We start from the raw sequence: 15,750 nt of genomic DNA, 5'->3' as shown, positions 1-15,750 counted from the left end.
ACCAAATGTACTGGCACTATCTCTGCAGAATAGACATTGCAATACCAGAGCATGGGAATTCTAATCCCATTCTCCCCCCCACTCCCCACTCCCTATAACATCCCACTCAGTTTAGTCCCACTCTCCCCCTCACTCTCCACTCCCTATAGCATCCCAGTCAGTCTAATCCCATTCTCCCCCTCACTCCCCGCTCCCTATAATATCCCACCCAGTTTAATCCCACTCTCCCGTTCACTCCCCACTCCCTATAATATCCCACCCAGTCTAATCCCATTCTATACCTGACTCCCCACTCCCTTTAATATCCCACCCAGTCTAATCCCATTCTATACCTGACTCCCCACTCCCTTTAATATCCCACCCAGTCTAATCCCACTCTCTCCCTCACTCCCCACTCCCTTTAATATCCCACCCAGTCTAATCCCACTCTCCCCCCTCACTCACTTTCCACTCCCTTTGATATTTAATACTTTTCACTTTAAGGGTCATTGTGAAATCCTGTGGAATAATTTGCAGGGTCTACTTCTGTAACTGGTCATAAACAACTCCATGAGCTCCCCGCCTCATGTCGTGCTGGTTTGAAGGCGTCTGCTCAGTACTGGTTGGGACTATCCGTTCTGAGGTGGGCCAATGGAGTGTGAATGGTTTTCATGATTTCGGAGAGATTGTCAGTTTAAGCACGACCGACCAGGATCTGTGGGGGGTTGGGATCAAACTATTTCATTGCTGTTCTGCTGGTGAGCTGAATGGGGGTTACACTGAGGGAAATGTTGCTCATTTTCCCGCTCATAGGGAATGGTCCATCTCCCGACAGGAAGCCGTCAATGTGCAGAGTTTACTCTCATTCCTTGGAATATATTTGTGGCCACAAAAACAGAAATTGCTGGAAAAGCACAGCAGGTCTGGCAGGAACCACGGAGAGAAATCAAAGCTAACATTTCGGGTCCAGTGACCCTTCACAGAAATAGACCCGAAATGTCAACTCTGATTTCTCTCCACAGATGTTACCAGACCTGCTGAGCTTTTCCAGCAATTTGTTTTTGTTCCTGATTTACAGCATCCACAATTCTTTCACTTTTTATGAGATATTTGTGGCTTTGTCTTTGTGAACTTTCCTCCCTCTCTCTCTTTCTCCCTCCCCCCTCCCTCTCTCTCTTTCTTCCTCTCTCTCTCTCTTTCCCTCTCTCTTTCTCTCCCTCTCCCTTTTTTCCCACTGCCTCTTTCTCCCTCTCCCTCTTTCTCTTGTCTCTCTCTTTCTCCTCCTCTCTCTCCGTCTCTGTTTCTCCCTCTCTCTCTCCCTCTCTCTTTTTCCCTCTCTCTCTTCCTCCCTATCCCTGCCACTTTCTCCCTCTCTCTCTTGTCTCTCTGTGACTAAGCCAGGAATCGGTGTATAATCCTTCTTCCTTACAGTTTTTCTCCCTAACCCCTAACCCTTAATGACTCAGATTTATTCACATCTCAAGTGTTTGACCAAAGGATCAGGAACAGGAGGAGGCCATTCAGCCCCTTGAGCCTGCTCAGTCCTTCAGTAGGATCATGGATGATCCGACATTCCTCATGTCCATTTCCTGCCCTTTCCCTGGAATTCATGATTCCCCGAATGAGCCTTAAATATACACATGGACTCTACCCCCACAGCGCTCAGCGGCAGGCAGTGCCAAACACTGACACCCCTCTGAGAGCCGATATTCCTTCTCATCTCTGTCTTACATTGGCGCCCTGTTAATCTCAGACCATGCCTTCTGCTCCTCGAGTCTCCCCTGAGGGGAACCATCCTCTCAGCATTGACCCTGTCAAAGCCCCTTGGGAATCGATATATTTTGATGAGATCACCTCATCTTCTAAGCTCCAGTGAGTACAGTCCTGACCCGTTCACCCTCCCAGAGACACCCTGTGAACCGTCTCTGAGCTGCCTCCAATATCAAGCAGCATTTCCCTGCGACACTGATCAAACAGCCCATAAGGAGACACTAGGGCAGCTCAACATAAACCTTTAAGGGGCCAACGTACAGAATGAGGGAGAGACATGGAGAGGTTTAGGAAGGGAGTTTCAGAGTCCAGGGCCCAGCCACTAACAGGGGAGCGATGGTAATCCAGTGAAAATACAAGCTGAGAATGAGACATACTGGGTTCCAAATGTTAACCGTGTTTCTCTCTCTCTCTGCAGACGACCCCAGAGCTGCTCCTGCAATCTCTGTTTATTTCGCTGCATCGGGGGGGTTTTCCTCACAAGTTCAAATCCAGCAGCCAGATTTGGAAGGGGCTGCAGAGACACAGGGAGAGGCAACACCAGGGAAGAGAACGGGAAACTACCAGCACAGGAGTGAATCAGTCTGGGTGAGCACTTGGTGATGGGCGACTGGGACTCAGGGAAGGGGGTGGAGGTGGGAGGTGGAGGAGGGGGAGGGGGAGGTGTCAGGACATGGGAAATGGGGTTTTGGATCGACACACACTTTTACAAGATGGGAGGGGGTGCTGATTGGACCAGAGCTGAGTGGGTGAGTCTACAATCAGACATGGGTTTGGATCCCAAGGGTAAAGGTGATGATAAACATGATCAGACGAGATCAGAGCTGACTTCAGGTGGTCAGGGGTGAGCATGTTGAGATGTTTGGGGTGGTTGTCCCAAGTCGGTACCTGGATGGAGAGTGGACATCGCTGGACACTGAGTAACTACCGGAAGAGGTGGTCTTGCTCGTGCTGATATTCCACTCTGAAAGAGAGACAGCAGCAGTGAACACCAAATGAACTCTTAGACAGCTCAACTCTCCATATTCACATACTCCCCCACCAATCACAGTGCAACCAACCAGCAGGCTCTCCTCATACACCAACCAATCAGCACACCCTCCTCATACACCAACCAATCAGCACACCCTCCTCATACACCAACCAACCAGCAGGCTCTCCTCATACACCAACCAATCAGCACACCCTCCTCATACACCAACCAATCAGCACACCCTCCTCATACACCAACCAATCAACAGGCTCTCCTCATACACCAACCAGCATGCTCTCCTCATACACCAACCAATCAGCACACTCTCCTCATACACCAACCAATCAGCAGGCTCTCCTCATACACCAACCAACCAGCATGCTCATCTCATACACCAACCAATCAGCACACCCTCCTCATACACCAACCAATCAGCAGGCTCTCCTCATAAACCAACCAATCAGCACACCCTCCTCATACACCAACTAATCAGCACACCCTTCTCAGACACCAACGGTTGGTATTCTTGTGAATTGTCCAGGTAAAAACAATGACTGCAGATGCTGGAAACCAGATTCTGGATCAGTGGTGCTGGAAGAGCACAGCAGTTCAGGCAGCATCCAAGGAGCAGTGAAATCGACGTTTCGGGCAAAAGCCTTTAATCAGGAATAAAAAGGGCTTTTGCCCGAAATGTTGATTTTGCTGCTCGTTGGATGCTGCCTGAACTGCTGTGCTCTTCCAGCATCACTGATCCAGAATTATGAATTGTCCTGGTGAGGCCCTGATTAAAATCTTCGACAAATCGACTTTTGTGTTTTCAGTAATACTCTTTATTTTCTGCCGAGGATGTGCTTACATCAGCCTTACCCCTGGTCAGGTTCCTGCAGCAGGCAGAATGCTGCCATTACTGATATTGTCATTGTCGATCTGCTGCTGATGTTAACCCTATCCCTCTACATCTTCCCCCCACTGTCTTTGTCCCTGTGGAACATGAGCATTTATTGCACTTCCCTAACTGCCCTCAAAAATCCATCCCCACGCAGGGTCAGACCTTGCTGGGTTAGTGACTATGAAACCCAATCTCCCAGTGTTGGTCTGGGTCCCTCTGTCAAAGCTGATGATAGACTCCCTGGTCTCCTGGTGGTCATATGCTTCTCCTGTGGGGCTGGAGAATTTATTTCTTTTTCATTATCATCTGAGCAGGCGCTGGTTTCTGACAATGGCAAATGACCAGCTGACCCTCCATCAGCCCTCTGCAGCTCTAGACTGGACACGTTAGCTCTCTCCCTCTCTCTCTCTCCACGGATGCTGTGTGACCCGCTGTGGTCCCCAGCATTTGTTTTCAGTGGAGATTCCAGCACCTGCAGTAATTTGCTCCGAGACTCTAGTTTCTCTTGGCTTTCTGTTCACAGATACAAGGTCCTGCAAGGTTCTTCTTACATTCCCACAGTCCATCACGACCAGGTACAGCCTCAGCTCTGGGATACTCTCAATGACTGTACTCCGTTGTCTCAGACCCAGACTCTCTCTGGGGTTAAGGACTGGACACTCACTTGTTCTGTTGTGAGTGATAGCATTTCTGAGTCTCCACTGCATGCCCCCTTCCTGTCGGTGTTGTAGCCCCTTGTGATGGGTCTGTGAAACGTGACAGGGGTTTAATCTGTGGGAGACGGAAGGAAGCACTGTTTCCAATCTCTAACAGTGGTGACCCATTCTGGTGAGGATTGATCACGCCAAAGAATGAGGTTGAGCTCTTCATTTCCTTCAGTGATGTTTTAATTGTTGATCCCACACTGGAGCTCTCTCCTTCTCGAGGAGAACGAGGTGATTCAGAAACATCCGTGAATCTACGTCCATTTGCAAAACTTTGGAATTGCTCATTTGCACAGGATAAAATCACCCCAGGGATTGGCTGATTTCTTCCTGCTGCAGGACTGCGTAAACCAATCACTTTGACCCATTTTCAGTTAAAATCAATCATACTTAGGAAGTTCCTTCTCTCTAACTCAAATCAAGAGGCTGGGAATCCTGCAGTGAGTAACTCCCCTCCTGACTCCCCAAAGCCTGTCCCACCATCTACAAGGCACAAGGCAGGAGTGTGATGGAATACCCCCCTCTTGCCCTGGATGGGGGGGCAGCTCCAACAACACTCAGGAAGCTCGACACCATCCAGGACAAAGCAGCCGCTTGATTGGCACCACATCCACAAACACCCCCTCCCTCCCCCACCCACACTCAGTAACAGCAGTGTGTACCGTCTGCGAGATGCACTGCAGAAATTCACCAAAGATCCTCAGACATCACCTTCCAAACCCAGGTCCACTTCCATCTAGAAGGCAGCAGATACATGGGAACACCACCCCCTGCAAGGTCCCCTCCGAGCCCCTCCCCATCCTGACTTGGAATTGTATCATCATTCCTTTACGGTCACTGGGTCAGAATCCTGGAATTCCCTCCCTAAGGGCATTGTGGGTCAACCCACAGCACATGGACTGCAGCGGGTCAAGAGGGCAGCTCACCCCCACCTTCTCAAGGGGCAACTAGGGATGGGCAATAAATACTGGGCCCAGCCAGTGACACCCACATCTCATGAGTGAATATAAAGCTCCAGTCCCAGGCTCCCCCCACCCCCCCCCAGCTGTGATGAAGTCAGGAAGATAGTGATGATTCCTTTCATGGCTGCCTGGTTAAAGAACACAAGACCTAGGAGCAGGAGTAGGCCATCCTGCCCATCGAGCCTGCTCCCCCATTCTACAAGATCAGGGCTGATCTTTTCCTGGACTCAGCTCCATGTACCCGCCCACTCACCATAACCATTCATTCCTTTACTGTTCAAAAACCTATCTTTGCCTTAAAAACATTCAGCAAGGTAGCAGTGTGGGAATGTGGTTAGAAACCATGTCTTCAGTCAAGGGAGATTTCTTGGTGACAGGATTGCTCTTTCTCCCTGACTGGAATCAGAATGTCCATGCTGATGTTTGTGGAAGATGATTAATGGGTATGATTAATGTCTCCTCTCAGCCTGGGCCAGCGAGGGGCTCCTACTGTCCTGACTGTGGCCCAGAGTCACATTGAATCAGCAAATTGTTACAGGGCAGGAGTGGCCATTCAGCCCATCGGCCCTTCACTAGCCTATCGATGGGCTGAGTGTCATTCTGCTGCTTTTTCTCCATACCCCTTACATTATCCAATATCCTCATGAATGTCGAATTTGGGAATTGTTAGATTGTTGGATCCAACATTGGACCTAAAGATGTTGTCCATCACAGGATGGGTCCTGCCTTATCTCTTGCTTCCTCGTTCCAGTCACTGGAAGCTGCAGCATCATGAAAGGTTGGTTAGAAGGTGACACTCTCTGGACTTGCTCGGTGATGGAACCACACCGTGTGAAGGTGGAGTTTGGGGAGCAGCTTTCCTGAGTGACTGGGTGATGAGTGGTTTTACAGCCCATCCCAGTCTGGAACCAGAATCCTGTCCTTACTTCATCGGCCTAAGTTGCTGCCAAAGGCAGGGACGCTGCCTCAATGGCAAATCCAGATGGGTTCAGCATCATTTCACAGGATCCTGTGATATCCGATCTTTCACTTTCCAGACCCACTGAAACATTTTCAGGATTTGCCTTCGCATTGCATCTGGGTCTTCAGCAGCAGCAACCTCATCATTGTCACAGAGTGATTTCAGATTTAACTCTCCCCTTTCCACTGACCAAACTGCAATCCTGTTACTGACTGAAACACAAGGATTAATTGACCCTTCCATTCCCCTTTCACCAGGGGCTGGCCTCAGTGTGAGGGAGCACCCTCCAGGCTCTTGTAAATTCATACAGGAGAGAGCTCCAATCTCATTTATTTGAGTCACTTCACTTGGGTTTATAAAACAGAAACCTCATCAGCTACACCAAAGTATCAAAGGGTCAGTGCTGAGGGAGTGCCGCACTGTCGGAGCGTGAGTACTGAGGGAGTGCCGCACTGTCGGAGGGTCAGTGCTGAGGGAACGCCGCACTGTCAGAGGGTCAGCGCTGAGGGAGTGCCACACTGTCAGAGGGTCAGTGCTGAGGGAGCACCGCACTGTCAGAGGGTCAGTGCTGAGGGAGTGCCGCACTGTCGGAGGGTCAGTGCCGAGGGAGCACCGCACCATTGGACGGTCAGTACTGGGGGAGTGCCGCACTGTCGGAGGGTCACTGCTGAGGGAGTGCCGCACTGTCAGAGGGTCAGTGCTGAGGGAGTGATGCACTGTCGGAGGGTCAGTGCTGAGGGAGTGCCGCACTGTCGGAGGGTCAGTGCTGAGGGAGTGATGCACTGTCGGAGGGTCAGTGCTGAGGGAGTGCCGCACTGTCGGAGGGTCAGTGCTGAGGGAGTGCCGCACTGATGGAGTGTCAGTGTTGAGGGAGAGCCGCACAGTCAGAGGGTCAGTGCTGAGGGAGTGCCGCACTGTCGGAGGGTCAGTGCTGATGGAGTGCCGCACTGTCGGAGGGTCATTGCTGAGGGAGAGCCGCACTGTCAGAGGGTCAGTGTTGAGGGAGTGCCGCACTGTCGGAAGGTCAGTGCTGAGGGAGTGCTGCACTGTCCGAGGGTCAGTGCTGAGGGAGTGCCGCACTGTTGGAGGGTCAGTGCTGAGGGAGCGTCGCACTGTCAGAGGGTCAGTGATGAGGGAGTGCTGCACTGTCAGAGGGTCAGTGTTGGGGGGGAGCTGTGGGGATGATGGGGTTTTCCTTACCTGACTGATGCACTGTTTGACTCACGGTGTCTGCCTGGTGCCTGCTGGCAGCTGATTGGCTGCTGAAGGTGTCGGATCGCACGGTGGTGGTGGTTGACATTTCTGCTGCGAATTTCTCCCCGGGTTTGGTGATGGCGGTGATGGGCTGGTGAGGGAGACCCACTGCCGCAGGCCGGTGTTCCTGTGAGGGGGAGGTCTGGCTACCGGCTCCACTCTGCTCCTGCACTGCTTCGGGGAGACCGGGGAGGGGGTGAGGGGCAGGACACAGAATTCCATGAGAGTCCGCTCTGCTCTGCACAGAAGATCCCAAACCTTACTGTTACCCCCCACCACCTCCCCCCCCCACACCCCCACCCTCCACCACCTCCCCCCCCCACACCCCCATCCCCCACCACCTCCCCCCACCCCTCACCACCTCCCCCCCCACACCCCCACCCCCACCACCTCCCCCCCACACCCCACCCCCCACCACCTCCCCCCACCCCTCACCACCTCCCCCCCACACCCCCACCCCTCACCACCTCCCCCCCCACACCCCCACCCCCCACCACCTCCCCCCCCCCCCCACCACCTCCCCCCCACACCCCCACCCTCCACCACCTCCCCCCCACACCCCCACCCCCCACCACCTCCCCCCACCCCTCACCACCTCCCCCCCCCATACCCCCACCCCCTCCCCCCCCCACACCCCCACCCCCACCACCTCCCCCCACCCCTCACCACCTCCCCCCCCACACCCCCACCCCTCACCACCTCCCCCCCCCACACCCCCACCCCCCACCACCTCCCCCCACCCCCCACCACCTCCCCCCCACACCCCCACCCCCCACCACCTCCCCCCACCCCTCACCACCTCCCCCCCCACACCCCCACCCCCCACCACCTCCCCCCCCACACCCCCACCACCTCCCCCCCCCCACACCCCCACCAGCACCAGGCAAAGCACAATCAAACTTTACTGTTCACAAGATGAAAGAGAGGAGTCATATAAATATAATTTTCATGGCTTTAAGGAGAGTGACCACAGCAGCCAGCTGGGGATAGTTCAAACGGGATTCTGTTTTCCGAACTCAGGAAGAGTGAAGAGTTTACAGTAAATCTTCACAACAATCTCCCTCGATCCAGAACTCTGTGTCAAATCCTGAGAAACTGGCAGCTGGAGATGATCTCCTCGGGGGAGAAGTGTTCAGGTTAAATTCCAGTTCACAGCCCAGAGGGTTTGTGATGGGACTGAAGTCACTGGCAGGAGGTTCAGAGAGAGTGTTTCAGTTTGCAAACTGAGAGGTGCACAGCACTGGCCGCCTGACAGACCCCAGGCAGCAGATTCAACAGGAACATTAAAAAGGAATCAGGTAAATTATTTGAAGGGGGGCACTGTCAGGTTATGAGTAACTAGCAGGGAGACAGGGCATTGTTGGGGGGGGATCAGGGTATGCACCTCAGGCTGAGTGGACGCCTCCTGGACAGGCCGATCGGCTGGGCACTGCACTGGGCGGGATCGACATTTTAATTCTAACACCATTCACGCGAACAACTTCCATTCACCTCACACACTAACCGCAGCTCCACAGCTCCTCAATTCAGGCCCACACCAAGACTCCAGTTACACAGAGTGGGTCATCCACCAACTGCAGTCTGACAGTGCGGCGCTCCCTCAGCACTGACCCTCTGACAGTGCGGCACTCGCTCAGCACTGACCCTCTGACAGTGCGGCACTCGCTCAGCACTGACCCTCTGACAGTGCGGCACTCGCTCAGCACTGACCCTCTGACAGTGCGGCACTCCCTCAGCACTGACCCTCTGACAGTGCGGCACTCCCTCAGCACTGACCCTCTGACAGTGCGGCGCTCCCTCAGCACTGACCCTCTGACAGTGCGGCACTCCCTCAGCACTGACCCTCTGACAGTGCGGCACTCCCTCAGCACTGACCCTCCGACAGTGCAGCACTCCCTCAGCACTGATCCCTCAACAGTGCAGCACTCCCTCAGCACTGACCCTCCGACAGTGCGGCACTCCCTCAGCACTGACCCTCCGACAGTGCGGCACTCCCACAGCACTGACCCTCCGACAGTGCGGCACTCCCTCAGCACTGACCCTCGACAGTGCTGCACTCCCTCAGCACTGACCCTCTGACAGTGCGGCGCTCCCTCAGCACTGACCCTCCGACAGTGCGGCACTGCCTCAGCACTGACCCTCCGACAATGCGGCACTCCCACAGCACTGACCCTCCGACAGTGCAGCACTTCCTCAGCACTGACCCGCCGACAGTGCAGCGCTCCCTCAGCACTGACCCTCTGACAGTGCAGCACTCCCTCAGCACTGACCCTCCGACAGTGCGGCGCTCCCTCAGCACTGACCCTCCGACAGTGCGGCGCTCCCTCAGCACAGTATTTGGGAATCTCAGCCTGGATTTCGTGCTGGTGCCTCTGGAGTGGGAAATGAATCCAGACCCTAGTGTCTGTGTTTCTGGAATGTTCAAAGGGAACCGTTTGGAAGTAGCTGGAGGAGAGGGGACGGGAAGGTGGTCGCAGTGAGTGTTCGGTCGAGTGTGCGGTTTCTGACTTTGAGAAACCATTCCTCTCTCAAGTAGAGAATCTGAAAGAAGAGCTGGTCCAAATATTGTTCACCAGAACCCAGATAATTATAACTTGCACGCACGAGGGTCTCAGTTCAGTCACAAATAGGGTCCTTGCCTTTAGTGGATTGTAACTTGCTCATTTCGGTGCTGGCTTTTGTTAATCTGCCTGTGTCTGTCCCGTTCTGTTCTGGAGTTTTCCCATCCAGCTGAAGGAGACAAGGAGAGAGAAGGAAATTAGTTAAACTGCTCAGAAACTCCGGGATCAATCTCTCCCCATCTCCCTGGCAGCAGGGAGACAGGAATATGAGCCTGAGGAAGAGATAGTGACTGAGAAGAGGTTGTGTATCTGGGGTCACTGTTTGTCCCAGCATTGCCCCCTCCCCCCACTCCATCGCTCAGAATGGGGGCCCGAGACCCTTCACCCTGAGCTCAATCAGACCTGAACTGACAGAGAGCTCCCAGGGTTCGGAAAGGCCCAGGGCCCTCAGTCCACAGGATGGAAACACAACTGGATGGAATTAAATCCCAAAAAGGTCAAAGGGACAACTTTACCCAAGGCCGGGATACAGCCGGTGATTCCGGAGCCGGTGAAGTTGTAAATCCCTGAGAGTTTAATGACAGGAGAGAGGGGGCTAGTTCCAAAACCCAGGGACTGTCGGGGTGACGCCAAACTGAGACAGGGAGGGGGCAGGGAGCAGGCGAGGGGAGGGGGCTGTGCAGTGGCTCAGCAGTGGGCAGGGGTAGAGAGCTGGAGAGAGCCCAGGGTGGGGAGGGGGGTGGGAGAGAGGCGGGGTGGGGAGGGGGTGGGAGAGAGGTGGGGTGGGGAGGGGGGGGTGGGAGAGAGGTGGGGAGGGAGTGGGGTGGGAGAGAGGCCGGGTGGGGAGGGGGGTGGGAGAGAGGCGGGGTGGGGAGGGAGTGGGGTGGGAGAGAGGCCGGGGTGGGGAGGGGGGTGGGAGAGAGGTGGGGTGGGAGAGAGGCCGGGTGGGGAGGGGGGTGGGAGAGAGGTCGGGTGGGGAGGGAAGTGGGAGAGAGGCCGGGTGGGGATGGGGTGGGGTGGGAGAGAGGTGGGTGTGGGGAGGGGGCTGGGAGAGAGGTGGGGTGGGGAGGGGGTGGGGTGGGAGAGAGGCCGGGTGGGGAGGGGGGTGGGAGAGAGACGGGGTGGGAGAGAGACGGGGTGGGAGAGAGGCCGGGTGGGGAGGGGGGTGGGAGAGAGGTGGGGTGGGGAGGGGGTGGGTGGGAGAGAGGCCGGGTGGGGAGGGGGGTGGGAGAGAGACGGGGTGGGAGAGAGGTGGGGTGGGGAGGGTGGGGTGGGAGAGAGGCCGGGTGGGGAGGGGGGTGGGAGAGAGGTGGGGTGGGGAGGGGGGGGGGGTGGGAGAGAGGCCGGGTGGGGAGGAGGGTGGGAGAGAGGCCGGGTGGGGAGGGGAGTGGAAGAGAAGCCGGTGTGGGGAGGGGGGTGGGAGAGAGGCTGGGGTGGGGAGGGGGTGCAGAGGAGTGGGGGTGGGAGAGAGACAGCGGGGTCCTAAGTTGTACGGGGAGTGCAGTTAGTGAATGAGATGGGCCTGTGCCCAGAGACACTACACCAGCCTCATGGCCAAACACAGGGGCACCCACTCAGCTCGGAGTCCCAAAGCCATGCTCACCCCCACCCCCCGGTACCTGTGGAGTGTGGGACCAATCCCAGTCACCGACGGACAGGAAGGATCCCACAGCCACGAACATGAAGGGACCAGGATGGTGGGGGGAGCTCTGTCTGTCTGGGGTCCAGGACAATATCGATATTCCACAGAGACAGGGATCCAGCCACAATCACACGGCCCTTTGTGGGATCTTCCTGTGCAAATACCCCCCCTCCATCACGACAACGCAGGAACACGGGCAGGTGGAACACGGGAGGGAGGAACACAGGAGGCAGGGACACGGGAGGGAGGGACACGGGCTGGAGGGACACGGGAGGGAGGAACACGGGAGGGAGGAACACGGGAGGGAGGAACATGATAATTCAACAAGTTGGGAAGAAGGGAAGGCCACTCAGCCCCTTGCTGCTGCCCTCCTGTCTGGTCCGACCCCCATTGCCTGAGCCCTGCCCTTACCCCAGAATCACTCACAGGTACACGCTGTTCCCAATGCTGCCGTGACGGTGGCTGGAACTGGCCCAGTCTGCAGTCTCTCCCCTCTCTCTCTCTCTCTCTCTCCCCAGGAAATATTTACTCTCTCACACTTTCTCTACAGCACAGAGAGCTCTCCGGTCTGGTTTGTAATGGCCCTGTTTAAAATGTGGACTGTCTTGAGTGACGACAGAGAGAGAGAAAGAGAGAGAGAGAGGGAGAGAGAGAGAGCGAGGGAGAGATGAGCTTCTGTTAAGTGTTGATCCATGACAGATGGAGCATAAACAATGATCTTTTAATAGAATGACACTGAGAGGCCCCGGGAGCTAAATGGAGAGACGTCTTTCCAAAATGGAATAAAGGTTAGAGTGTGAGAGTGTGGAGTCTGTCCGAGAGCCGCTGTCAGACGGAGAAACTGGGTTTGTCTTCATTCACCTTCCCTTCCTCTGCCTGCACCTAGCCTCACATTAACCCGTCCGCTCACCAGCCCCTGGGCTAACCCACTACCCCCTTTACAACAACAAAATACACCTCACAGGTCATTGGGCAAGGTCACTGACGAACCCCATCGTCCTCTGAGCCCATCGGGACTGGGAAGATCCCAAATACAAATGGGAAATGCAGCAGGGTCTCCCAGTGTCAGTGAGCAGGGCGATGGTCAGAGACAGGACATTCCAACCAAACACCATGTCGAGGCACTGGGACAGGACACTGACTACACCCTCACCACCCCCCGACCCCCACCCCCGACAGCAGCCCCACCCCCGACAGCACCCCCCCCACCCCCACCCCAGACACCACCCCCACCCCCGACAGCACCCCCACCCCCGACAGATCCCCCACCCCCACCCCAGACACCACCCCCACCCCCGACAGCACCCCCACCCCAGACACCACCCCCACCCCCGACAGCACCCCCACCCCCGACAGCTCCCCCACCACGGCCTAGCCATCCTGGGGGGACTGCAGCCCCTGTCAGCTCCAAGCACTGAGAGACCCCCACCCACTTCAGGCAGGAGGGACACGGGAGGGAGGGACACGGGAGGGAGAGACACGGGAGGGAGGGAGGGACATGGGAGGGAGAGACACGGGAGGGAGGGAGGGACATGGGAGGGAGGGACACGGGAGGGAGGAACATGGGAGGGAGGGAGGGAGGGACACGGGAGAGAGAGACACTTGAGGGAGGGACATGGGAGGGAGGGACACGGTACAGAGGGACACGGGAGGGAGGGACACGGTACAGAGGGACACGGGAGGGAGGGACACGGGAGGGAGGAGTGTTGGCAGGAGCCTGTACCATCTCCAAGATTTGCTATAATTTAGAATTTCTTGTGGGAGCATTTCCTGGGAAGGGCTGGGACCAAGGGAAGGGGGTTGAGCTGGGAATGGGTATTGACAATGTCGGAATAGTTGAGGAATCCCAAAGCTGAATATTGGGGGACACAGTCCGGCTTATTCAGTTAGCCCCGCCCCCTCTCCGTTCACTGGTACACGTTGGCACTGGATCAATAATAACTCGAGACTATTCCAAATCCCCCAACACCAGGTTATAGTCCAACAGGTTTAATTGGAAGCACTAGCTTTCGGAGCAACGCTCACAACCACCTGATGAAGGAGCGTCGCTCCGAAAGCTAGTGCTTCCAATTAAACCTGTTGGACTGTAACCTGGTGTTGTGTGATTTTTAACTTTGTCCACCCCAGTCAACACCGGCTCCTCCACATCACAACTTTAGAATTCCTATCTTTGATTTCCAAGACCAATGTAACCTCACACCCCCCACCCTCAAACGATCACCTCCACAAGCCTCTGCACCCCTTCCCTATCTCAGTGTAACCTCCTCCAGCCCCCACACCCCTTCCCTATCTCTGTAACCCCCTCCAGCCCCTACCCTCCCTCCCTATTTCTGTAACCCTCTCCAGCCCCTACACCCCTCCCTATCTCTGTAACCCCCTCCAGCCACTACACCCCTCCCTATCTCTATCACCTCCTCCAGCCCCTACACCCCCTCCCTATCTCTGTAACCCCCTCCAGCCCCTACCATCCCTATCTCTGTAACCCTCTCCAGCCCCTACCCTCCCTCCCTATTTCTGTAACCCTCTCCAGCCCCTACACCCCTCCCTATCTCTGTAACCCCCTCCAGCCACTACACCCCTCCCTATCTCTATCACCTCCTCCAGCCCCTACACCCCTCCCTATCTCTGTAACCCCCTCCAGCCCCTACACCCCCTCCCTATCTCTGTAACCCCTCCAGCCCCTACACCCCCTCCCTATCTCTGTAACCCCCTCCAGCCCCTACACTCCCTCTATATCTCTTGGAGGGCTCTCTCAGAGAGCTAGCACAGCCCTGAGGGGAGTAATGGCCTTGCCCTGACCCAGTGATTGGGTGGGTGGGGGTGGGGGAGAGGATTATGTTTATGTTTCGCACCCCCTGGAGGGATGTTGGAGAGCCCTACCAGGAGAATAGCAATAGGATCTACCTTCCTGATCCAAGCTCCTGACACTGGGAATACCGACGTGTTCGATGTCGTCAAACTGGATTCTACTTGTTTTAAACAAACCCACAACAGTGTGATGTGAGAGAGCTGTTTGCTGGAGGCGATGGGAGGGAGTGGGGTGGTGGGCAATGGGAGGGGAGCAGAGGGGTGAGGGAGGTCAATGGGCAGTGGGAGGTGGGTGAGGAGGGGAGGGGTGACACCAAGGGACTGGATCCCGGGAAGGGCTTGGGGAGGGGGTGGGGGGGGCTGGACAGGAGCTGGGAGAGCAAGCCGATGGGTGAATGATGAGGGGGAGAGCTGCCAGAGGAATCGGTGACATCAGCTGCTCAGAATGTTCTGGTAGCTCTGCAGGGGAGGGCGAGACCCAGCAGCCAAGGGGCTGAGAGACACAGATCATATAGAGGGTGCAGGAAAAGAGACTGCTTTCAAGATTCTCTCCCTACTCCCGGAGACCCTCAAACGGCCCTCTCCCTCTCGGAGTCTGTCGGCCTTTGTGATTCTCTCAGATCCCCCTCCCATCCTGCCTTGCTGCCTTTCCCTTTGGCCTAGAGTTACCCCCCCGCCCTGAGCATTGAGCCCAGTATCTCCGCCCTCACTATTGTGAACAATAAACCTGTTTGGACTGATCCCACGTGGGGAAAATGGGTTAGTTCTCTCGTTTGGTTAACTCTTGTGTTGAGGAAAGTTCTAGGCAAAAAATATTAGGGATAGTATTAGCAAAGCTGCAAATGTGTTGCTGGTCAAAGCACAGCAGGTTAGGCAGCATCTCAGGAATAGAGAATTCGACGTTTCGAGCATAAGCCCTTCATCAGGAATAAGAGAGAGAGAGCCAAGCCGGCTGGTATTAGCAAACACATGGCAGTGCGGCCCTCCCTCAGCACTGACCCTCCGACAGTGCAGCACTCCCTCAGCACTGACCCTCCGACAGTGCATCACTCCCTCAGCACTGACCCTCCGACAGTGCGGCCCTCCCTCAGCACTGACCCTCCGACAGTGCGGCCCTCCCTCAGCACTGACCCTCCGACAGTGCGGCGCTCCCTCTGCACTGACCCTCCGACAGTGCGGCGCTCCCTCTGCACTGACCCTCCGACAGTGCGGCGCTCCCTCAGCACTGACCCTCCGACAGTGCGGCG

The 15,750-nt window shown here is 55.9% G+C and overlaps 1 protein-coding gene across 1 annotated transcript in view; it reads right to left on the bottom strand.

Moving 5' to 3' along the window:
* Positions 1 to 15,750, bottom strand: part of smtnl (smoothelin, like) — a 58,534-nt gene that overhangs the window by 6,760 nt on the left and 36,024 nt on the right. The window contains exons 2-4 of the mRNA XM_060848248.1: positions 10,132 to 10,222; positions 7,439 to 7,663; positions 2,638 to 2,713 (exon numbers count right to left, since the gene is read on the bottom strand). Coding sequence (XP_060704231.1) covers positions 2,638 to 2,713; positions 7,439 to 7,663; positions 10,132 to 10,222 — 392 coding nt within the window. The remainder of the gene's footprint in view (positions 1 to 2,637; positions 2,714 to 7,438; positions 7,664 to 10,131; positions 10,223 to 15,750) is intronic.

This window comes from Hemiscyllium ocellatum, chromosome 31 (assembly GCF_020745735.1).
Source record: "Hemiscyllium ocellatum isolate sHemOce1 chromosome 31, sHemOce1.pat.X.cur, whole genome shotgun sequence".
NCBI lineage: Eukaryota > Metazoa > Chordata > Chondrichthyes > Orectolobiformes > Hemiscylliidae > Hemiscyllium > Hemiscyllium ocellatum.
This window is presented reverse-complemented; position numbering and strand designations above follow the sequence as displayed.